Source organism: Macrobrachium nipponense, chromosome 11 (genome assembly GCF_015104395.2).
Source record: "Macrobrachium nipponense isolate FS-2020 chromosome 11, ASM1510439v2, whole genome shotgun sequence".
Lineage (NCBI taxonomy): Eukaryota > Metazoa > Arthropoda > Malacostraca > Decapoda > Palaemonidae > Macrobrachium > Macrobrachium nipponense.
This window is the reverse complement of record NC_061087.1, coordinates 47,671,864-47,698,093: the sequence shown is the minus strand read 5'-3', so window position 1 is coordinate 47,698,093 and position 26,230 is coordinate 47,671,864. Positions and strand designations below refer to the sequence as shown.

General features: G+C 41.9%; 1 protein-coding gene across 2 annotated transcripts in view; it reads right to left on the bottom strand.

Annotated features, from left to right (window-relative positions):
• Positions 1 to 26,230, bottom strand: part of LOC135205750 (tyrosine-protein phosphatase 69D-like) — a 472,711-nt gene that overhangs the window by 295,098 nt on the left and 151,383 nt on the right. For both annotated transcript variants that reach the window (XR_010312592.1, XM_064236870.1), the window contains exons 6-8: positions 16,773 to 16,927; positions 14,601 to 14,710; positions 3,579 to 3,753 (exon numbers count right to left, since the gene is read on the bottom strand). Coding sequence is in view for 1 of the 2 variants with exons in the window: in XM_064236870.1 (XP_064092940.1) it covers positions 3,579 to 3,753; positions 14,601 to 14,710; positions 16,773 to 16,927 (440 nt within the window). In the remaining variant the exon portion in view is untranslated. The remainder of the gene's footprint in view (positions 1 to 3,578; positions 3,754 to 14,600; positions 14,711 to 16,772; positions 16,928 to 26,230) is intronic.

Genomic DNA, 26,230 nt, shown 5'->3' with positions numbered 1-26,230 from the left:
AGAGAGAGAGAGAGAGAGAGAGAGAGAGAGAGAGAGAGAGAGAGAATTATTATTCTTATTATGTGATATCATTTCAACTTATTAAACTTACTAATACAATATTAATCAAAATTAATATTTGAAAAATTAGTAAATCATTTTGTATTATAAAAATGTATTTAGTCATGAAAATAAACATCAAAATACACTAATTAGTGATTATTTTCGTCAGAAAATACAAAGAGAGAGAGAGAGAGAGAGAGAGAGAGAGAGAGAGAGAGAGAGAGAGAGAGAGAGAGAGAGAGAGAGAGAAAGAGAAACTGTGCTTAACTATAAAGGATTCTTATCATAATATGAATTTTTTAAAAGCGTCGTAAACTCGGAGCGTCAGAAGCGTCAGCGTCGTAACCTCGGAACAAGCGTCGTAACCCAGGGTGGATTTTTCAATGAATATTTAAGAAAAAGCGTCGTAACCTCGGGACGTCGTAAGCCGGACCCGTCGTAACCCGGGGACCGCCTGTATAAGTATTCATACGATAATTTACATTAAACATCTGTTTGAGTACATATAGATAGATGTACAGTAGTACCTCGAGATACGAAATTAATCCGTTCCGGGGCGCCTTTCGTATCATGAGTTTTTCGTATCATGAGTTTTTCGTATCTTGGACCACATTTTACATGTAAAATGGCTAATCCGTTCCAAGCCCTCCAAAAACACCCCAGTAAATTTCCTAATAAAGCTAAATTGACCTATAAACAATGAAATACTACAACAATTTGGACCATTCAATACCTAAATTAAGAATAAAAATGCTAAACCTGTAAATAAAGTGTATATTAGTGTACAAGAAATATTATTACTGTAACGTAAAATGTGGAAGCTTACCTTTCGAGTGAGGCTATCCCCGAAAGTGGCGGCAGAGGAGGAGGACAAACGGCAGATACGTACACTTAACTTTACGAAACACATAAAAAAATGTCAGAAAAACAAACTAAACTTTACAAAACACATTAACAAACACTGTAACACTTAACTTCACAAAAAACTTAAAATAAAATTTATTTTGTCTTTTTTTGATTTTTACATTTCTTTTTACTTTTTTATACGTAATTTCAATTTCTTCACCATCCAATGGATGCCAGTCCGTTTACGGAATTTTTCGAGCCACCCATGAGAAGCCTTGAACTCTGGGGTTGCCGTTGATGTCCCCCCTCCGCCGTTGTCTTTGGCTTGGGCAATCAAATCGCCAAAAATAGCGCTGGCCTTCTGGCAGATTGCCGCTGCCTCGGTTATCGTATCGCCATCGATTTCTTTGTCCTCGATCCATACAAGAAGCAGCCTTTCCATTTCATTATGCACATGGCTCCTCTTGTTGGACAAAATACACACGCCCTTGGAAGGTGTAAATGCTTTGATGGCTTCCTTCTGCTTAAGGATGGTGCCTATCGTCGACGGATGTCGGCCGAATTCCTTAGCGATCACACTCAACTGCAAGCCAGCTTCATACTTTTTTATTATCTCCATCTTTGTCTCCATAGAAAGCATTCTCTTCTTTCTGTGAATTTCAGCAACTTTCTTGGGACTCATGACAATATGTACTGTACGTAATTAAGTTACGTATGTAGTACGTATACTAATTAGGTTCTCACAACACGATAAAGTAGCACAACGAAATCACTAATGAATTTACGTTACTAAACGAAATCGTTGGACCGAACGAATGCTGTATGCGTACGATAAAGATTCTGGTACGAGGTGGCCGGGGTAGGGATGCCACCACGTACGTACGTATAAGATGCATGATGGGAGGGATGCTGTCCAATAGGAGAGAAGGATCTCATGGCTTGGCTAGCATCAGGAACCAATGGGAGAGCAGGAGGATGGTGGCGAGTCTACTAGAACTATGATGGCGGCGCGCCGCGCGAGTTTCAAAATTGTTATTGGGTGAATCTCGGACTTTCAGAAACCTTTCGTATCTTGAAAACTTTTCTTATGTAGAGCAGTAAAATTTTTCATGTCAGCTTTTGTATCTCGAGTTTTTCGTAAGTTGAGCCTTTCGTATCTCGAGGTACCACTGTATACACATAGATAGGTAGTAGGCCTCATATCTATACTCAACTTCATCTTCATCATCTTTTACCCTGAAAACATCAACCATCCTTGAAGAAAGGAAGAATTACTGTAGCCCTATGGGGATGAATGGCTGGCTGTCAATGGTCCAGGGGAGCTTATAGAAATAGACATAAGAATGAACAGTTCCAAATATATTAGCATTCCGGAGGAAGTTTTGGTGCCATCAGTGACAGCCCTCCTAACCCCAAGCCAGAACCAATGTGTGTAGCCATAGACAACTCTCCTGTTCTTAATGCCCAAATTGTCAAATGAGGTTCAGAGAGCATCCTCATGTAATCAGAATTGAATGGTCAGCAAAGCCCCCTGACGTAATGCCATTAAAAGTCTTTGGGGTTAATAACTAATAAATGAGATGCATGTAATATCAAGACCAGGGAGCACTTAATAAGGCATGCCAAGTCAGTCTAGGAGCCACTTAATCTTAAACAGAAAGAAACAAACATTTGCAGAAATATTGTGGGTTCAGTATCTAAGATATGAAGTATGGTAAATGACAATAGGGTCCTACTTGAATAACTGTGAGAGTGTGATGATGGTGTGGGTGCACGTATCTTTAAATTCTTCAGTATAATTATTGTTTTATTATGTAGTAATGGTTTGACTATACACAGCATCCATTTATTTATTTACCTACTTATTTTTTAACATTTACTTCTTATCAGAAACAAATAGGTCTATGAGATAAATGATGTAGAGACTGTGAATATATTGAGTACGAATAAATATGTAAACACTTGGTAGTTAGTTGCAGCAATGCCGAGCAAACCTGCACAGTTATGGCAAAAGAATACGATTTTACTCTTAAGAGAAGCAAGCATTGTAGCTTACACAACAAGCACTTTCTCTCACTATTATAATACCAGCATCTGCTAAACCAATAAGAACACAGTTAGGAATCTGATAAAAAAAAATGATTTTCCTCTATGAATGCACTTTTTCCTGCAGTAGACTTCATATGACCTGGTGACAGTCTGAGTGATATATCACGTGAGGGATGGCCTCTTGAAAGTTGCCAGTTACTATTTTGTAAAATCTTGTCTGAAACAAACTGAAAACTGTGCAAGAACTTTCCAGAGCAATTGTACAAAAGCCTTTTTTTTTCTCAATTACCAAGCAAGCTCATTGCTCAAAACATATCTATATGAATGCTCAGGAAGATTAACAGAAATAATGATCTTTTTAGAAATCAACACTAATTCTTACAATTCACACCTATTACTATACAGAATGACCCAGACAAGAAAGAATAGCTCAGTCTGAAACCAAAGGGCTGTAGAATCTAGTTGGACCCTAAGTCAGGTGGAACTTGAAGATTTGTCTCCTGTAGAGTATCTGGTTGACTGAGTAAAAGCAAAATAAGGCTAATGTAGAGAAATGGGCTTGCATTGAAAAATCTAATATTCTAATCCATTTTTTCAGAACTAGATGATAAACTTTGTTCTTTAAATAAACAAAAACAAACCTTCTGTTAAGAGCACTAATGGTATGTCCTGACTTTCTGCTTCACCAATATCGTTTATAACCTTTATTTTCACTCGCAAATCACCACCAGGTTCACCTACATCTTCGAGAACTGTTTTAGTCGATTCTCCTGATATTTCTGACCGCTCTTCAAAGTCTCCTTCACCTGAAGCAATCTGCAAGAAGAAAAAATAAAAAACTATGAATTAATCAAAAGTCTCTAAAACATGAATGTCTTTTTACTGTAATAGAACAGTATAATACGAAGATAAAAGATGAAGATACAAGCCCCCTAAAATGCTATTTTAACGTTCCAACCATATATTTCGAGCATTTCCTTCTTTGCTCCTGATCACTGGTCAAATATGGACATAGGATTTTACTGATCTTTTTGGTTAATAATAATAATAATATAACTGTAATTACAAAATTTGTATGTGGTATTTTAAAGAGATAAAAATAACCTTTTCATTTCTCTTACGTAAGGATAACTCCTCTCTCTTACTGAGATGGAGAATTTTTATGGTAGATGTATGCATTTACTAAATATGACTGTAATTTCAAAAATTCTTCCCTTACTCCTTCTTTGTAGGTAATAGCAATTTCCCTACCTTCTCTCAACTCCAGAGAAGCTCGACTTGGAAGCTGACAAATATGGTTTTTATGCTCTCTCTCTCTCTCTCTCTCTCTCTATCTCTCTCTCTCTCTCTCTCTCCACAAGACAAGATACATATGTCATAGTGGTAACTCTCTCTCTCTCTCTCTCTCTCTCTTGGCTGCAGGTGTTAGGAGTGCATATGCATGTACAGATATACCTTTAAGGGTACTAATGTTTAAGATTTCTTTGAAATTATATTGATACAATCTCTAAGATTAACAAAGTAATATTATAATAAGATAAATTTGATGTAAGATATTACATAAGGTATACATTTGGTGTTTCTATTTCTCTCTCTCTCTCTCTCTCTCTCTCTCTCTCTCTCTCTCTCTCTCTCTCTCTCTCTCTCTCAGCAAAAGAATTGATAGACAGACAAATAGATACTTGTTCAGACCTCTCTCTCTTCTCTGGAAAATATATACAGTGGAACCTCAACATACGAAAGTCCCGACTTACAAAAAAATTTAAGTTACAAAAGCAAATACGAAGATTTTTTTGCCTCTGCATACGAAAATAATTCAGGTTACGAAAGGATGTTACTGTAAAGTCCCGAGATTCGCCCGGACCACCGAGAACAATTTTAAAACTCGCGCGCCTCTAACTCTGTAGACTCGCCATCATCCTCCCACTCTCCCATTGGTTCCAGATGCTAGTCACCGCCGTAAGATCCTGCTCTCCTATTAAGAGTTATTGCGTTATTGTACGCACACGGAATTCGTTAGTTCATATACGATTTTGCTTGTTAACGTAAATTCGTGTTAGTGATTTTGCTTTGTACTTTATCGTGTTGTGTGAGAACTTAATTAGTAGCTTAATTACATAAATATAGTCATGGGTCCCAAGAAAGTTCACGGAAAGAAGAGAATGCTTTCTATGGAGACAAAGATGGAGATAATCAAGAAGTGTGAGGCTGGCATGCGGTTGAGTGTGATCGCTAGGGAATATGGCCGAAATCCGTCAACGATAGGCACCATCCTTAAGCAGAAGGAAGCCATCAGAGCAGCTACACCTTCCAAGGGCGTGACTATTTTGTCCAACAAGAGGAGCCATGTGCATGATGAGATGGAGAGGCTGCTTCTTGTATGGATTGAGGACAAAGAAATCGCTGGCGATACGATAACTGAGACGGCAATCTGCCAGAAGGCCAGCACTATTTTCGGTGATCTGATTGCCCTGGCCGAAAACGACAGAGGAGAAGGGACATCGACGGCAACCCCAGACTTCAAGGCTTCGCATGGGTGGTTTGATAAATTCTGTAAAAGGACTGGCATCCATTCGTGGTGGTGAAAAAAAAAAAAAAAAAAAAAAAAAAAAAATGATATTGTTATTGTACAATAAAGTTTCATACATACTTACCTGGCAGATATATACTTAGCTATAGACTCCGTCGTCCCCGATAGAAATTCGAATTTCGCGGCACACGCTACAGGTAGGTAGGTCAGGTGATCTACCGGCCTGCCGCTGGGTGGCAGGAATAGGAACTATTACCTTCTAAGGACAGATTTTTCTCTTCCACCTGTCTCCTGAGGGGAGGCTGGGTGGGCCATTCAATCGTATATATCTGCCAGGTAAGTATGTATGAAACTTTATTGTACAATAACAATATCATTTTCATACATTCAACTTCCCTGTCAGATATACTTAGCTGATTGGCACCTTTGGCGGTGGGTAAGAGACAGCTTAATTACTGATTAGACAGGTAAACAACATACGTTGTAGGTAATAAATAAATAAAACCTTGGTTCCTATGTGTTTAGACGAAGGGTTGACCTCCTAGCTATTGCTAGGAGTCTGCTTCGTCTCAAGAGCCTCAGCGAGGATGTGACCTATGGCTAAGCGTTCTTGTAGATCTGTCAATGGGGTCTTATCCACTTACTTGACAGAATCTAATGGTTATTTGTCAAAGGGGTCCTATCCACTTACATGACAAAACACCTATGCCTACTGGCATAATTAAGGAGCACAACACCGATCCCGATCACCTGATCCTAACACGAGGGTTAGTGCTTAATTTGAAAAGAGCTATCCCCAAACTCATTTCAAATAACCCAAAGAAAATAGTATACTTACTGTTAACATAAAAATTTTTTAACTCACTAATAGTTAAGGATCAGTGGTCGGCTCCCTATCCCAGCAACGTATCGTAGACACGTAACCAAGAGAGAAGGATCTCTCATAGGTCAACTTGACCTCCTTCGTGCAAAGAGAAGACAACACAGAGTTGCATCTCCCGTAAATTACAGCTAATATGTCTCTCACGACATATTGTTATGGAAAGAACAAGAATTGTTAAAAGCTCGCACTTCAAGCGCTTTTAATTAACAGCTGTTTGAAGGAATCATCAAGTTACTTAAGAAGTGCTTTAGAGATCACACTGTTCCAAAGAAGACCAGGGCTTTCTTTTTTGAAATTGATTCTCTATTCTGGATGAAGCCTAGAGCTGGCTTGTGCCATGGCTGGCGCCTGCGCCTGGCTGGCGCCTAGCGCCTGTCTGACGCTTCGCGCTTGGCTGGCGCATGTTGCTTGCCTGGCGCCTGGCTAGCGCCTTGCGCCTGCCTGGAGCCTCGCGCCTGGCTGACTTCTCCCCACTTGCTGGAGCTTCGAGCTTGTTAAAGAGTCTCGAGGAAACTGGCGATGCCCACATCGGACACTTTTTCCGATTTATTTGCCTCTAGCGCATCTGCGCCAGGCTGAAGGCACGCTCCTTCTCCTCATCAGACAAAATGACAGTGTTTATTTGGACTGTCTTCCTCTGGGCGTCTTTACGCCTCCTTTTCTGGTATTTTGGCGCCTGATTGGCGCTACATTGTCCGAAAGTCCTTAACATCCACAATCGTTTTATCAGGAGACTGGAGAAGGGTGGAAGAAATTCTTTCACTTTGAGCTTTTGGTCTCTCCGGTAAGGGGAGGTGATTGTAATCAGCTACATCCAGTAGACCATAGGATATTTAACCGTACAAGAGATAAGAGTCTTCCTCCGGAGGAGGGGGTCCTTCTTGAATACTTCCGTGCTCACGAGATCTCTTCTTACATGTTGAAGGGGTGTCTCGTTGCAGAATCTTCCCTATCCTTGCCCGAAGGAAAGGGGTGGGAAGAAGCCTGGAAGTCGAAGGAGACTCCGAGCTGAAATTGGGAGTACTCCTGATTTCTAGCTCTTTATTGTATCCCTCTGAACACCTTCTGGGAAGCATTTCGAGCCGTCATCGCATACCAAGACTCTGTAGGCAAACGTTTGAACCATTCTACTGTAGATGAAAACGTAAGTACTCTGCCTGGACAACGAAACCTCTATCTGAAAACATTGAATCAGGAATAGGGGGTTTCAGTTCTTTTGCTAGACATACTAATGCTGGCAGAAGGAACCCATTGTTCTAGTCTCTCCATAGAATCTGATGCGAGATTCCAATGCTCAAAAAATTCACTTGTCTTCTTGGTCGTTTAGGACCCAGAGAAACAAAGAATTCCCTCATAAAAATTTCTCAAAGAAGTTTGATGAGGAGCAGTTCCATCTTGTCGGAACATGGAATCTGTGGCCACAAAAAAAAAGAAAAAATCCCATTAGAAGTACATGATATCCTACTCGTCATATTAAGGTATATATCGTATAAGATCCCGAAGATCTTAATCCTCTGCTATCTCCAATTCCCTTTGTAGAGACAGAGTATAGCCTTTTACTGCGTTCTTTGATAGCAGATATATACAAAGGTGATTCTTCCCTCTGAAAGGAAGAAAAACCGCTATGTGGTTCACAGAGGTATCGGAAGAGGACAGTTTCCTCATTCCTCTAGCACGATCTGCAGCTATTCTATGTCTAGGCCATGACTATTGTCATCTACCTTGAAAAATCCTCTCATTTATGTCCACTTCGGGTCCAGTCTGCATGCAGACAGACTCAGAGTGGAGAGGTTGTTAAGGTCCATTTAATAATAGATGCTGATAGAATATCCAGACTCTCTTGGAAAAGACTTCCAAAAACATGCTGTGAGAAGAACGTGACCTCTGTGAATCCAACCTCTCTAAAGCCAAAATGAGGCATAAAGTATTATCCTCTCTTTCTTTGACGCCTTTTATCTTAAATTCTGTAAAGAATTTATATTTATATTTATATTTAGGGGAAAAAAAGACTATAGTATATTCCCCTTTCTATAAAATAAAGATGGCGTATATTGCTACCTCTCTGGTTCGAGGAAAAGGAAGCATTCTATAGGAAGCCTGTTCGTCTTCTACCTTGCTAAGAGATCTATGAAGAAGACTTTCCGTAGGTTCTCACAACTCTTTGCAATAAAATGTTAGACATATGATAACAGTTATTATCGTTGATCGAGAAGGTTCTCACGGACATGCAAAATCTTGCATCGAACCTCTTTTTCCAAATAGGTTCTCTTTGTTAACGCGAACAGGAGCGAAAAAAGAGATTCGCAATGCCTCTTTGCGATATGAGAGAGTCGTGGAATTGGCCTAAGTGATTAAATGGGTAACGAAATCAGGAACGAATCTTGCCGTTACCGAGCGTGCTGTCTGAGAGGTTACTGGACTCTTATGTTAATAACTCGCTAAAACGAGAAAATATCTTGGCTGGTGCTCTTGGCTCATTGTGCCAGGTTGGCGCTTCAGACCGGCGCTTTCTTCTAATACTCTTTATGTTATGTACCAAACATCTGTGCCTTTATGGTACCCGACATCCTTACACATGTTAATTCCGTTTTTAGTAGGAAAAAACTCTTATATACGTAGTATATTCTATTCAGGGAAACCATTTCTGCCACGAAGAGAATGTTTCCCATTCCACTCATCCATCTTCTTCTTGAGCAATATCTGATTCTAAAAAGGTTGTGTGCGTTTCTCGAAAGACTTGACCATACCGTAGTCTTCAAAGTGAATTCTCTACTACATCCATCTTCTCACTAAGCATGTATTCTAATAAGCCATGCTTTCGTAAGCATGAGAGCATTATATAATATAATGTTCTGCTGCGTTAGAATCCTTTAATAATGTTCCCTACGGTAAACAGCATTGAAAGGTTATAATATCTTTCTTATTGAAGCTCTTAGCAAAAGGCAGACAATATTTTATTTATGTTAGCTTAACTATCCCCTCCATTCGAGAGCTAAGTCCATGATTGTAGGGGGAATATACGGTTAACCATTCGATCCCGTTGGAGAGAGAGATGCAACCAACTGGTAATGACCGAGACCTGGATGGTACTGTATTGGCCTACGCTTACAATGACAGCCCGGCCGTCCGCTCGCTGCCTGGCTGCATTCATCGTGAGTTGCAGTTACTTCATTTAATGAAGGAATATAATAAACTTATTCCCGAGCCTAAGGAAGCTCTCAATAATGCCAATTTAAGCCAAACAACCTTTGTTAAATACCGAAGCTGAGTAGGTATTGTCGTAACAAACTTTTTAAGCGAAGTCCTTACCAGGAAAATCCTGTAAGGATATAGATAATTTTCGTAGCGAACCACAAAGGCAACTATGGTATGCGTATATGACTTGTCATTCAGCAGTCGTATGCAGCAAGTCTTCCTTCTACATTCTTTCCTCTCCGATGCGGAGAGAGAATGGAAATTTTGCCCTCTCCGTTCTTTTCGTCAATAAACACGAATTAGCATTAGCGAAAGAGATCGCAATGAAAACTCTCGGATCGAAGAGAAATCCCTCAAATTTTTTATTCTCTTGGAGATAAGGCCGTATTCTACGCCTCCTATTATCTGGAAGAGCCTCTAATCAATGAATGAGAGCTCGTACGAACCTTGTTCAATTTGCAAACGATTGCCACTCTTTCTGTAAATGGTGGTTGCATTATTTTAGAAGGAGGAAGATTTTAATATCAGTCTTATTAGTAATGAACTAATTTTCAATAAAAAAAAGGTCGCTAAGGTCTTATAAACTGAGAGACTGCTCCCTTATTGGCTTCCAATTCCGATCTATCTTCCATTTCCTGTCCATCAAGTTGGGAGAAGAATGAGCAACCGGAGGAGAGCGCCTCCTTCCGTAAGGTGAAGGGCTTTTAGCAGTACCGATTCTAACCTGACAAGGGCTAAGGCCGCCTGTGCGACATCTTGAGTCCCCGCCAGGAAAAAAAAACCGATCTTGCTCTTGCCATTACTTGCATTAAGACTATCCTGAGAAGGGCGACGGCCGCCTGTGCAACAACTCCCGTCCTTATCAGGAGAAAACCTCGAATGTCTTTCACCTTACGCAGAATCAGGATCTAACTCCATATACGATGAAGATCCTGGTTTATAGCTTCAGGCGCTTAGCGCCTCATCTCAGGCGCTTTGCTCCTCATTTCAGCGCTTCAGGGGCTTTTCAGGCGCTTTGCGCCTCATCTGAGGCGCTTCAGAAGCCTTGCGCATCGTTTCAGGCGCTCCAGGCGCTTTGCACCTCATTTCAGGCGCCTCAGGCGCTTTTAGCCTTGTTTCAGGCGCTTCAAGCGCTCCAGGCGCTTTTCGCCTCGTTTCAGGCGCTTCAGGCACTCCGAGCCTGTTTTCAGGAGCTTCAGGCGATTTGCGACTCCTTTGAGGAGCCTCCGACGTTTTTTTCGCCTCTCTTCAGGCTCTTCAGCGCTTTGCGCGATTCAGGCTCTTTAAGGCGCTTTGAGCCTCATTTCAGGCTCTTTAGGCGCTTTGAGCCTCATTTCAGCCTCTTCAGGCCGCTTTGCGCCTCATTTCAGGCTCTTCAGACGCTTTGCGCCTCGTTCCAGGCTATTCAGGCGCCTCGAGCCTTGTTTCAGGCGTTTCAGGCGCTTCATGCCGAGGAGCTAGAAGCTTAAAAATTATATATGTATGTTTAATCATTAACGAGATCCATAATTCATTCTTGATCAACATATATTCTTTAATATCTAATTCGTTCTTCTCAGAATAGATATATTTTCATATAAATGTACCGATGAGGAATTTGTTGAAATAACTCTTTCAAACCCCATGGGATAGAGCCTCCGTCTATTTGTACGGGGGACGAAAACAGGATAGGCCAATGCCTCTACCGCAACTGTTATCGAAAGATCTCTCTCTGAGGTTCCGATATCTACGACGAGATTATCTTGCATCTTCATTGAATCTACGCAGTGAAACTTTCTTCTCCTTATCCGTCTAATAAGGGGAACACATTACATTAGGACGCCTTTCCAATGGCGAACCTTGGCAGTCTGGGACGTTCTACAGAACCTGCCGACGAAGGGGACGCCTGATCGGTGGGGATTCTCTGAAACCCCCCTGCGGTTGTCGACATTCCTTCTCCTCTGGGCTTGTGAGCTTGGAAGAGGTCTAGACCTGGGAGCGAGACAGAGCCGATCAGACGCACCATCCATTGCAATGGGGGAACACTATATTCACTTCTTACCTTTTAAAAGCTTGCATTTGAGCTATCCATTTATCTTCAATTTGCATATATAAATTTGTAGTTTCTGAGGAGTAAAAAGGTGATGAGGATGCAACAACTACTAGTACTGCTAATACTCTAACTGCTCGTTAGCACAAACGCTATTAAAGCTTATAAAGTAAGCGTATCTAGTTATATGCTTTTCTGACTTCCTAAAGTAGGAAATTAGAGTTTAATATTTCCTTAATAAAGTTGTAACCTTTATTACATATAATAATGAATAAATATTAATAATTCTCTTTATGGCAAACTACGTGAGTGTCTACCGATGATTTCGGTAGTTTCACTTAGTATTTTCTTCGAAATTTCGAAGCGAAATTCATTAAAAAGTTAATAAAAGCGTATGCCGAACCAAAGACTCAGTACTTCCCTGCAAAAGACAGCCCAGAAGATCGATGGCGATGAAACACAAAAATCAAATCAGGAGGAACCGTAAACGTATGTTTACAGTCCAAACGATAGAGAAAAATCTGTCCTTAGAAGGTAATAGTTCCTATTCCTGCCACCCAGCGGCAGGCCGGTAGATCACCTGACCTACCTACCTGTAGCGTGTGCCGCGAAATTCGAATTTCTATCGGGGACGACGGAGTCTATAGCTAAGTATATATCTGACAGGGAAGTTGAATGTATGAAAACGTAAAGTATAATAAAGAAAAAAAGGTAAAAATAAAAAAACTAATTTAATTTTGAGTTTTCTGCAAAGTTAAGTGTTAATGTTTTCTGCCATTTGTTAATGTGTTTTGTAAAGTTTAGTGTTAATGTTTTCTGCTATTCTTTAATGTGTTTCGTAAAGTTAAATGTTCATGTTTTCTGCCATTTGTCCTCCTTCTCTGTCGCCACTTTCGGAGATTGCCTCACTTGAAAGGTAAGGTTCCACATTTTACTACATACATATGTATGTACAGTATTTCTTGTACCATGTACACTAATACACTTTATTTACAGGTAAGTATGTAGTACATATTAGTAGTATATGTGGTTCAAGTTAGATATTGAATGGTCCAAATTGTTGTATTTCATTGTTTATTGGTCAAATTAGACTGAACAACGGCTCTTGGATCCAATACGACAAGGAAGGCTTTGAAGTGGCATGTCCGGACGGGACCACGGCCCACTCCCAGGTCTTTGTTGCAGCCGACGGTTGTACCGGGACGTCTACGAACTACATGGTCCGAGGGGTTAACACTATCATCCGTGAACGGGCCTATTTTGCCAACTTCACGTGGGCGACTACAGTTATCCCATCACTACCTCTCCCATACAATGCGAAGGTGGCTCATCGTTTGACGCAACTAGCTGAGATGGACCACACGTTACCGACTTATGCAGGAGGAGAAAATCTTCATTTCTATGTGCTGCTAGCCGTGTTTTGCGTTACAGTGGACCCCCCGTATTCGCGTTCTCCGGATTCGCGGACTCACAAATTCGCAGTATTTTCCTATGAGAAATATCCACAAATTCCTGGTTTTTTTTATCAATTTCATCATAAAATACACTTTTTGTGATAAAACTATTAAAATAACCAAGTACAAGAATTTTTAGTGGGTTTTTCTTGAGTTTTAACTAACAAAATAGGCTGTTTTTAGCATTTTTATAGGGGTTCCAAACATTCACGGGTTCTAACTATTCCCGGGGGGTCTGGTAGACCACTGTATGTATGTATGTATGTATGGATGTATGTATGTATGTATGTATGGATGTATGATGATGTATGTATGTATGTATGTATATATATATATATATATAATATATATATATATATATATATATATATATATATATATATATATATATATATATATATATATATATGTATATATATATATATATATATATAGATATATATATATATATATATATATATATATATGTGTGTGTGTGTAATATAAAAAAGGGGGATTTGCTATGATATGACTAATAATATAATATATGATATGATATGTATGAGACATTGTTGTATGTCACATGCTTTGACATTCCTCAGAAATTGGGAATCCTCAGAAATTGGGAATCATCGTTTTTAGCTTCCCATGGAGACAGAGAACATCTCGGCTTAGAAAATGCTGATAGGTCTTTTGGGTGGTGTGATATTAAAATCCTTACCTAAGCAGGTCCACGCACATCTGTCGTTATGGGCTCTTGTCAAAGGTGCCTTTGAGAACTGGATATAAGTGGTTCTGGGCGTGAACAGTGTGCGAGTTCGTGTGTTTGTACGAGCTATGTCCGTACATAATAGCAATGTAACTAAACCATAGAGAGATTGTTGCGGGAGTCAGGCAAAGCCATGGAGGCTTTTGCCTTTTGTGAAAGTGCTTGGAGATTCTAGACTGAAATGGGTACTTTGGCCAAAGATGTGGCTTAACTGTATTTTGAATGCTTTTCAAGGATATTCTGTTTCATTTAATCTTTTGACTTTTTATTTTTGCAATTGAGTATGTTTATCAGCTTGTTCTCCTGTCTTTTTAACAGACAATTCTGACAAAGGGGAATGGTTTTTGGAAAGGAACAATATATATATTTTGGAGTTGGTGTTGACTGACTGCTAATGTCATGACTAATGTTAGTTATCCGATTAATTATTGGGGGTCATTTAAGATAATTTGGACTTTGAGAGCCCAACTGTTTGATCAATGCTTTGCTTTTAAATAAATGTATTTTTGTAGCCCGTTGAGGGAAGAAAGATGAAAGGAAGAAGGGGGGGGGGTTAGGGATGGAGGTGGAGGAAGAGGGTAGGCGGAGCTTTTTTATACTGTTGTGTTCGTATCCATTTCTGGCTAATTGAGTTTTTGCCTCTTGGTACAGGGACAAGTGTCTTTATTCTTTACAATTAGTGACTCATGATAATCTTGTAAATTATGGCACTGGGTGTAAAACACTATAGCAAAGTCTCGTACTGATACGAGTGTTTGTTACAGAATTATTGCCCAAAAATGTGCTTGCACTGTCTGTGAAACCCATGGTAGATAGATACGTACATATATTTTTGTCTGAAGAATGGGTGAATTTCCATCTTGAACAGACCACTCCACTTCAACTGCTTTCGTACCCACAGGCCGTACCTTGGTAAAGTTCACTTCTGGTACATCTGAAAATCCAAAAAAATACATTATAAATTAACTTGTAGAATCTACAATCTACTGGTCATGTTCAACTCACATAAAAAACATATAGTAAGATTGGGGCTGTTTTACAATGCCCTGCTACAGTAGTGTCTTAATCAACACTCTTGGAACCAAAGGGTTGCTGGTTATCTGAATATGCCACTTGCATGCAAGATATCCATCTAAAATGCCATATGTCTACCCTGAACTGTCATTTTGTCATTCATTACCAATAAACAATATCTACTTTTCAAACAATATTACAAATTTTAAAAGCAATTTGTATTTTACCTAAGATACAAACTTACGCTTTAATAGATGGAGCTACTTGCAGAATCTGTTTCAACTGTCTTGACTCACAAACAAGTTCCTGCCACATCATGCAGCCTGACTCATCCACTGTGTGACTCAGCTTCTGCAGCAAATCTAACTTGCTGAGAATAAATCAACTACTACAGGGGACAGCTGATATAGTTAAAAATTACCCTGATAAAAGCACAGCTTTGACCTGCTGAGCTGCAAGTATGTTGAAGAACTTGTGGGCTAAGTGGTTCAGCAATTCCATATGCCTACCTTCAGGGAATGATTTCTTCTGTATGCCATTGAAAGACAAAGCAACATCTCATCTCCCACAATCAAGTCCTTCAGGAAGGGGGGGAGAAACCTTTGACCCTGAGGTCCAACACTAAGGGGTCATAAGTCTTGACCATGAACTTCATCACAAGTTGCAGAGACAAGGATAACCACCCTTCAGTGGGGGCGCTGACGTACAAGAGGCCATGCAGCTCCCCGACCCTCTTGGCAGAGGCAAGTGCCAGGAGGAATACAGTCTTGAGGGTGAGGTTCCTGTCCAAGTCCAAGGCCTAACAGAAGGGATTATAGGGATCTCTCTGTTAGGTAGTGAGGACCTTAGTGATGTCCACTCCAGGGTCCTTACCCTTCTTCGAGGGCAGTTCTTGCTGAAATCCCTTACAATGCCCAACAATGCCCAAGACTTGGAGAGGTTGAGGCCCCTCAAGTCATCTTGAGGGGATTGGGATCCCTCTGATGACACTGCCCATGGTAGAAACCGAAGGAGGAGGGTCTGCGGTTATCTGTAAGGCAGCAGTCGTTTGAAAATTTTTGGAGTAGCTAGATAGTCTCCAACCATGAAACTGGAGGGCAGCTCCATTGCAAAAGCACTTTCTGTTGTGCTCCTGCACTGAAAGGTTGAGCAGTTGGAGTAACACTCTTGAAATGTGCACCAGCAGGTAGTACTGTAGATCAGCATACCATGCAACCTGTGGCCACAGGAGGGCCACCAGAATCATCTGTATACCACCAGGATAGTAGACTCTTGCTTTGTAAATTTCTCAGTTGACACGTCCACATTTTCTCACAGATGTTGCATGCACCTTGCACTGCTGCCCTTTCGTCTGGTACTGGGAAGCAGTAAAGCGGCAACTTCATGTTGTTGCATTTTGTTGCATCACAGCAATGAATGCATGAATGAATTTTTTGTTAAAAGACCCAGGGTTTTATCTACTTGTTATTATAATGTGACAATAGTAGCTTTCATGTTTTCCAACAAAAAAATATGGCATCGAGTTCTGTCTACAAATTTTTTTTATTCACACAAAGAAGCCCCTATTAATGCATAAAAATCATGCACATCATTAACACCTTCATAATTTAAAAAAATTAATCAAGAATAAATTTAATTGAAAATAATTTCTTTTAAAAAATTATAAGGGGCCCAAGTACAATCTTTTGCAATGGCCAAGTACAATCTTTTGCAATGAACAGTGCTGTGGGTTGAAAAGTATGCTGTTCCTTCTGCAAAATGGGGACAATATTAAACATTTTAGCAATTTCCATACAATCCAAAGATTAATTATAATCTGCCTTCTACTTTCAATCTGCTCTTTCATGTATCTTTCCATCGAAGGTCCAAATTCTTAAATTTTCCTTTATTCTGATTTACACTCCCCACTTTAGAACAAATATGACATGGTGGTCCCATCAATATAGATTACAGTAATAATAAAAATATCAATGCAAACTCACCTTGAACAAGAAGATAAGGCTTCCCACTCTGATCCCCATTTCCTATAACATTGGAGGCAACACATTCGTAACTTCCATTGTCTTTTAATGTTGCATTATCAATAATAAGATCAGAAAGATGTAGATCTGATTCTTCACGAGTCTCAACACTATACCTGAAAAATAAGCATATCATATTCAGTTAATATGATATAATCTATGTAAAATATATAATGCTTAACACAAAAATTACATAGGCAGTCCCCATTCATCAGTGGGGCTTCTGTTCTAATGGACTTGATGATAAGCAAAAATTGTCATTGATGGAAACTCCACAATTTATGATAATCAGATTTTGGAGCTGATAACCAGTTAATGGCACCTCTATTAGATATGTATCAGTACTCATAACTCTATTATCGGTGCCGATAACTGGAACTCTGCGCACTATGGCACTAAATAAGCGCCATAAAACCAGACCACCATTAAACGGGGACTGCCTGTATATAAATATATATATCTATATATATATATGTACATATGCAGACATATATATACATATATATATATATATATATATATATATATATATATATATATATATATACATATTACAGTCCCAATTATGCAAGAATTTGGTTGATCCACAGCCTCGCAGAATTGGAAATTCACAGATTTCAAAACACATACCTTATGGAAATAATTCCATTTGAGCCAAAGCAAACGGCTCCTTACCGAGTCAAACTTTTTTATACTACCCATTTTCAATACTTTCTATGTACTATACTATAATTTTTTCTAATATGAAATTGTTCTTATGGATAAATAAAACATTAAAAGGTTTTAATAACTTGAAAAAGTTTAAAATTGCACACAGGATGGTGAAAACTCCCACACGTAAACAATGCCACCATTGGGTGTAAGTGTACTGTATGATAGTCATTTCCTTTAAAAAAAAACCATTTGGATAGATAGAGGAAATTCCATTTGGATGGCATTTCCTCTATCTATCCTCTGCCAAAAAACCTTCAAACTCCTCTATCTCATCCTCCGTGAAGAGTTCTTCTGCTGAAGAAAGGCTTTGTGAACCATTTGAGGTGTCGGGGAATGGCGGATCATGCGTGTCTTCACTCCCGTTAGGACTAACAAACTTGGTTACGAGCGCCTGTTTCAGTTTCTTTGGCTGGCATGTTCACTATGTAATCGTTTTCATATAAATTTATTCTACAATAAAAAAGAACTGATGAAAATTCAAAATTTCATGAAATTACAATTTCTTCAAAAGAAATTATAAAAATTCAAAATTCAACATGAAATTACAGTTTCTTGAAATATTTAGATCGAACGATTCTCTCTCTTTCTCTCTCTCTCTCTCTCTCTCAAACACATCCGCTTCTCTGTTAATCACTTTTACTAGTCATTTTCATCAAAACATATTTCAATGATAGAAAAAATAAATGAGCAAATGCGAAAAGTTAGTCAAAACAAGTTAACCTAGAAAAAAATTCTTACTTCATGTTCAGCAATGACGGGTTTCAAGTTGTCGACTGCTGCCAAAATGGAAGTTGCTCCTTCCTTTGTCTTTAACTCAAGGGCAAGCTTTTCGGTTTTGAGAAAATAAGTCTTCTTCTTTGACTTCAAAGCAGCTGCATACATGATGCAGATGATCAGAATACACTTCACAGATCTGAATGAAACGTATGGCGATGATGATGATACCGATCATTCATACACACTGCGCTATGATATCACAAATGCGTGAGGCAGAGCCTTCCGTCTTACCTAATGGCTGAGAAGAAGCCTTCAGAATACACTTCCCCAGATCATAATAATACCTATGGCGATGACGATACCGATCATTCTGAATACACTTCGCATATCTGAATGATATGTATGATGATGGTGATGATACCGATCATTCATACACCGCTATAACATCACAAATGCATGAGGCAGAGCCTTCTGTCTTAGCTAATGGCTGGGCAGGAAATCTTTCTCTCGCATTCCCCCACCCGTTCTCTCAGATACCAGTGAACCCCCCCCCCCCCCCCCACACACACACACACACACACACACCTAAAATACTTGAAAAGACAATAGATTTGATACGTTTTGCGTCGTTTGATCAGTTTCCTTACGGAACTGATCAAACACCGAAAACTGTGTATCCCTTTTGGGGGAGCTTGCGTAACTTGACTGAGTATCTACAACTGAGCTGCAGCTGCCTGTTGCCCAAGGGGCGGAGATCCTGGAAGAATTACTATAACCCTCTGAAATATTTGTAATTTCAATTGGGATCAGGTGGATCCTTGTATACCTCTTTGGGTGAAGGATCCTGATCAGCTTCTGAAAACTTCATTGGGGATTGACTTACTTGTAAAATGTTCCCCCATGGCTAGTTGAAATTTGTGTCCCTGATCCTTCTGGGTTCAGCAAGGTCTTTTGGTATCAATGTTTACCTCAAAATCATTAATCAATTCCCCTTTAATTGAGGTTTCCTCTATTTCCTCTGCAGGATGCAGCTGGGGAGTAGTGGGGGACTGATGTTACTGGGTTTTGGACCAAATATAGATCTTCAGAGAAGGGGTTAAGCATATGCTGCTAGAGTTCTGCCAGATAGATATAATCTTCCCCCTCCTTACCCTTGCTGACAGTCTGAAACGGGCAGTTTCATCCTTAAAGCTTGCTGCCAAGAGCATGCTACAAACTTAGCACATATCTGGCGACCAAACAAATTTGTCCTGATTATGAAAGGGACTATGTTCATGGAAGGTGGTATGTGCCATGCACACTACCAAAAAACGTACTGGGCAACCTGCTGTGGAATATTTTAACTGAGGGTCATGTCTCAAGATGGCCCTGTAATGTAAACAAAAACTACGTTGTTATTAGAAATTTTAATTAGTATAAATTATTTCTAATCATGGTCACCCGTAAATATTTACTAATAGTAAATCTCATTTTACAGGTCAATTTGACTAAAAGTGTACCTTTTTAAAACATTTTATAAAATATCTAGCTAATTCTCCGCAATAACAGCACGGACTGCAAGGAACGGTCTTGCGAATATGATGGGTTGTCAAATGTATTTCAATGTGTTTAGTGCTGGCCCCTGGGGGTTAGTTACAGTCGACCACCCAAAAAAATAAAGGTTAATTCTTAATAAGCAACCTAAATACTATAAGAAACTGTAATTTCCAAAGAAATACCCGACGCAGTTATTATGTAGATCTACCAATATCTATGTTAACTTAACCTTTTGAGGTTTACATTAGCTTTGAAGACCTGTTTATGTCTGTATTACTTCAACTTTGCCCTTTTGTAGTGGCTAGGTCAAATTTTTCATTTCTGGGCTCAGCTCGTGTCGCTGCGCGAAATATCCTTTAATCTATTATTTCTAGGGTAAATGTACTAACACATACCAGAGAATAAATAAAATAAAGAAAAAGGTCAGTATAACTGACTCGCTCACCCTCCAGGAGGGTGTCGGTATGAACACTAGGCGAGTGAGACCACTACCACGAGCCAAATGCCAACAGAAATCTCCCACTACAAAATCCCTCCAAGAGGGGAGCCGACCCACAGAGTGAGCAGCTCGTACTACTACTACTCCATCCCATGCTGCCGACTGCTGCGCCTCTGGTGGCCATCCTTTCAAGTTAGCGCACACGAGCGGTTGTGATATTTTTCTCTCTGTGTTTTTTGTGCCCTTTCATTGGATTTTCTATTATGGAGCGTGCAGCTTATCGCAGCAGCTAAGTTAAGTACTCAGTATTTACGTTAGTTGATTTTTCCAGGCCCTGAGACAGTATTTGCCGTTTTTTAGGTATAAATACGACCTCGGGGTCGGAGCATGGCAGCATGGTTCTGCCTCGTGATGGGTTCGTTCTTGGTCTCCCATACCTAGAACATCCCCTTATTTATCTTCGCTCTTTATGATTATCCGCTTTACTTAGGGTACGGTCTACTCAGGTTTGTCATGCATGCATGTATTTACCTTACGTAGGCTTCTTCTATCCAGACCCTAGTCCAGGTTCTTAGTATCGGCCTCTGACTAGCTTTGAGTGGTAGACTTGCCTTCGGGTTAGTCGTACACTCCTGGATTTTTTCTCCTGCTATATTGTTTTCTTTCTTTCATTTATTTATTTATATAACTGTATATTTTATTATTGTTAGGTTAGTTAGGCGTCTGGCTTAGCCTAGGTCCTGGCTCTTTGAGCCTATACTACCGCTCATCAGTTCGGTTGCTTCCCTATAGCATCTCTCTGATCAGTTGGTTCGGCCCAGTGGGCTTATTTGCCTCCGCTTTTCAGTTCAGTATGCTTCCCGATAGCACTCCCTGATCAGTGGTTGTCCTAGGCTTAGTTGTCGTATTTGGTCTTACCGCCTCGTGGTCACTTCGTGATCACGGGCCAGCCAGACGCCTGTCCAGTCATTCTTCCCCCCCCTCCCGCTCTTCCATAGAGCGGGCGCGGGGGCGGGTCGGTCTGCCCATGCTCGCTCCTCATACCCGAGCCTGCCTCCCTCTCTCCCCTCAGGCGGAGGGGCTAGGGAGTCGGGACAGACCAGACTGGTCTCGACCTCTCCGGCTTCTCGGTCCGGCCGGTTGGTACGGAGTGGGGGGTGGGGGGGTACTGGCCCTTGCCACCCCCCTCCGCGCTACCTTGTCGCTCCGGGCTAGCTTGAGCCTGTATGTCTTCTCGCTCTTTTCCCATCTTACTAGGGCTCCTTCCTGATCGGAGTCCTGGTATCCAGCGGAAAGTTGTTAGTCCACCCAGTAGGGTGGACCGGAGCATACAGTGGGTCTCTACTAACCTTACCGTTTTGCTGAGTTACTACACTCCGCTACGCACTGGACTTAGTCCGGTTTGCTTGTGTGTTAGGTTTAAGTTATCTTTAAGTTTCTTAAGAACCTTAAACCATCCCCCTCCCTTACATATCTTACCGGATCTCTCCGGGATTATAGCCTATTCAGGCGATGCAGGGAGGGGTTATGCACAAATTTTTTCCGAGCTCCGGCATGCATCGGAGCTCTTCTGTCCTTTAGACTGTAAGTGAGTAGTTTTTTAAGATACTCATGTGTCTCCCCACTTACAGGCCACCAACTGTGAGCATCCGGGATGTTCCGCCACACTTCAGGACCCTTGTGGACACGAAGTTTGCCGGTCCCATGCTCCATGCGCGACTCCGCTCGGGGACATCCAGGTCTGGTACCATGAGACGTGTACCATATGTTACGATCTGGTGAGCCAGCTTTTGGAAGGGTAAGTTTTACATCTCCAGTAGCTGCTCCGCTTCTTTTTTAGCGCTTAAGTTTTCATCATATTAACTTAAGGCAATTAATTTTAAGTTATACTTTAAGTTTTAGTTTTAAGTGATTCTTAAATCTAAACTACGCCCTCTCTTCCAGGCTCCGGCGGTAAGAGATACCGCACTGGCTACCCTGCGGGCCTGGGTCGGCGGTTTTGGGAAAAACGCCGCCAAGGGACAGCCCTACATCCTAGAGAAGCGGTTGGCATTACTAATCTTCCCCGGAGGCAAGGCGACAGGATACGTCGACCCGATAGAAGCGGATCCGACTATCGCCTTCATCCAACAACAGCTGGCCACCTCATTAACTGATCAGGACCAGGATATCTCTACGGATGTCGCGACCCTAGATATTAATGTTGAACCTATGGTAGGTATAGACGACCTGTTGGTCGAGGTAGGTACGGTGGACACCCAAGGGTCACCCTTGGGCGTAACTGTTTCTTCTACTCCTGCAACCTCTCCATCCTTCCAAGGCTTTACGGGTGACGAAATATATTCTCCTCCTGGTGCTTCGGTTAGACCTAAGGTCAAGTCTAAGGTGATGACTTTGACTAAGACGTCGTCGTCGTCTAAGAAGACGACTTCGGCTTCATCCTCCTCCCGTAAGTCTCCGGCTGGGAATCCCGGAGCATCCAGGTCTAAAGCTTCTAGCTCCGGCTCTAAGTCCTCGAGGAGTAAATCCTCCAGAGAGAGATCTCGCACTCCGGCAGAATCACCAGTTCCGCTACCTTTGGTTCCGATTCAGAGCCTCCCCTCCACCTCCGCAGCAGCTCCGGCTTTGGACTCCAATGCTGGCCTGTTGCAACAGGTGGGGGACCTGGTTGGTTGGGTCTTAAAGAGTAGCATGGAGCAAATGATCTCTCGTCTGTCGGACAGGATTACTTCCCAGGACTCCATTATAGCCGGGCTGAGAGAAGCTCCTCTAGCCTCTCCTCCACTGTCCAACACGAGTGGATCCCAACTTCCTCCGTATGACTCACTACCTCAGTTCTCTATGAACAATCCGTGGAGAGTAGCGTCATACGCCCCCTTCCAGGACGGTCTCATCTCTATACCGGAATTTGGGACTCGAAGAATAGAGGACTTCGAGTTCTTCCCGGAAGACCTCCAGCCTCCGTTCATAGGCTACGCAAGGCTTACGCCGTCGGCTATGGTGCGGGACGATAAGGTACCTAAGGAGACAGTCCGTCTACTCACGAGACCAGGCTCAGAGAGAATGGCTCAGGTGTTTAGAGGACATGGATTGTTCTAACACCAAGATACAACCATTTAAGAGTCCCTTTACCATTTTTACAATGGATGAGAGTACCCCGCTCCCGTTCCTAACCAACCGATCGCGAGTCGACCATCCCAGCGGGCCCAGAAGGGGGAACCTATACGCAGTTGAAGGAAGCGGATCCCACTTCTCCGTTGCTCCCCTCAGTTGGAGAATTGTGGAAGACTTGCCGAATACATTCTCAGCTGGCAAACTCAAACCGGACTGTGCTATGGAGCAGTTTGGTGAAAAGCTACCCAGGCTCCCAGATAGCCTTATTCAGGCTGAGTTTGATGCAAAATCGCGTCTAGCCAGAATCCATCAATTCTATGGCTATGGTCTGAGGTAGCTACCATGGCTTATGGATCAGAACCGATTTTTAAGCTCATGACCAAAGCCCTGACTCAAACGGTACAGTCAGATATGTTTGAGTTTGCCACTGCTCGGACGAATTGTAGGAAGCATGTCCTACAAGAGGCAACCATTCGACATGAACCGAATAGGTTACTCTCGTCTAGCATCTGGGGAGCAGATCTCTTCCCAGAAGCTATGGTTAAGGAGGTCCAGTCAGAGGCTACCAGGTTAAACCAGAGCCTTAAGGATCGTTGGGGCCTTTCGGCTAAGAGGAGGCAAGACCTGACTCCTAAAGGTAAGGGACAAAAGAAACCCAGGCGTTTCCAACCTTACCAGAAGAAGCAACTACGCTTTCCTCAACAAGTTCCAACAGTACCGTTAGTGCAGACAGCCCAACCCTCCACTTCTAAAGGTCAATCACAGCCAATTTATGTGATATCCCCTCAGCCTCAGCCCTCCACCTCTTACGCCATCTCTCCAGCTTACAATCAAGCCTTCGAGAGTCAAGCTTCTCAGAAGTATGACCGCTCGGGTAAGGGAGGTAGAGGTAAGCGTTCCTTTCGTGGGAGAGGATCGGGAGGCCCCTTTAACAGGGGAAAGCACTTCAGAGGAGGCCGAGGCGGTTACCAGAACCAATGAAGAACTTCAGGTAGGGGGGAGGCTGTTTCACTTTCGCCACCGGTGGAACTTCAGCCAATGGGCTCAGAGCATAGTGTCAAAAGGTCTTGGGTTGGAGCTGGTTGACGAAACCCACCTCCATCCAGACCTTTCCGTCAAACTTCCTTCCAAGGAATTGACAGAGTACGCAGACGATCTCCTTCAAAAAGGAGGCTATAGCGAGAGTCAAGAGATTAAAATTTCAAGGTCGCTTGTTCAGCGTGCCAAAGAAAGGCTCACAAAAAAGAAGGGTAATCTTAGACTTGTCCCGCTTAAACTTAGCCATCCGCTGCGACAAGTTCAAGATGCTCACGATCTCACAGGTGCGGACCCTACTTCCCCGTGGGGCCGTCCACCACCTCTATCGATCTTACAGACGCTTACTATCATATCCCTATTGCAAGACACTTCCGTCCGTATCTGGGTTTCAAGATAGGAGACCAGACATTCTCCTTCAAGGTAGTTCCATTCGGACTCAACGTGGCACCCAGAGTGTTCACGAAGCTAGCGGAAGTGGTAGTGCAACAACTCAGATCGCAAGGGATTATGGTAGTAGCGTATCTCGACGATTGGTTGATCTGGGCCCCATCAGTCGAGGAATGCAACAGAGCTAACTCTGAAAGTGATTCAGTTCCTGGAATATCTAGCTTCAAAATACAAACAGGACCAAATCAAGACTCACTCCAGAGTCAAACTTTCAGTGGCTGGGCATTCAATGGAATCTATCATCCCACACTCTGTCGATTCCATCAACCAAAAGGAAAGAAATAGCAAAGTCAGTCAAGCAATTTCTAAGTCACAAACTAGCGTCAAGGAGAGCCCAGGAAAGGATCCTGGTTCTCTCCAGTTTGCATCAGTGACAAAGTCTTAATGAAAGCCAAACTGAAAGACCTAACCAGAATCTGGCGCTCGCGAGCAAACTCAGGTCCAGGACAAAAAAACTATCCTCAGTGCCTCTGATTCTAAAGAATCGACTTCGGCCATGGGCGAGAGTCAAGAATTTATCAATGTCAGTACCCCTTCAGTTCCCTCCACCAGGGGTCACCATCCACACAGACGCGTCCTTAAGCGGCTGGGGAGGGTATTCCCAGGTCAAAAAGGTTCAAGGGACTTGGTCACCTCAGTTCCGTCAGTTCCATATAAACGTACTGGAGGCAATGGCAGTGTTCTTGACTCTAAAAAAGGTTACGCCCACCCAAGTACTCCACATAAAGCTAGTCCTGGACAGCGCAGTGGTAGTACATTGTATAAATCAGAGGAGGCTCCAAGTCACGTCATCTAAATCACGTCATGATAGCCATCTTCTCCCTGGCAGACAAGTTCAGTTGGCATCTTTCCTCCACTCACATAGCTGGAGTAAGAAACGTCATAGCAGACGCCCTATCCCGATCAGTACCCCATAGAGTCGGAATGGTCACTGGACAACAGTTCGTTCCAATGGATCCTTCAAAGAGTCCCAGGGCTACAGGTGGACCTCTTCGCATCACAAGCGAACCACAAACTACCGTGTTATGTAGCCCCCAACCTGGACCCTCTGGCCTATGCCACGGACGCCCTGGCTCTAGACTGGAACAACTGGGAGAAGATTTACGTCTTCCCTCCAGTGAATCTCCTCATGAAAGTATTGAACAAACTCAGGACTTTCAAGGGTCAAGTGGCTCTAGTAGCCCCAGACTGGCCGAAGAGCAACTGGTATCCTCTAATTTTGGAGCTGGGCCTTCGTCCTCTTCAGATCCCCAGTCCCAAGCTCTCCCAGTCAGTACAAATGAAGACTGTGTTCGCTTCCTCAGGGATTCTCAAAACCCTAACTTTATGGATTTCATGAAGTTTGCGGCAAAAAGAGATGCGAATATTGACCCTCAGAATATTCTATTCTTGGAATCCGATAAAAGGGATTCGA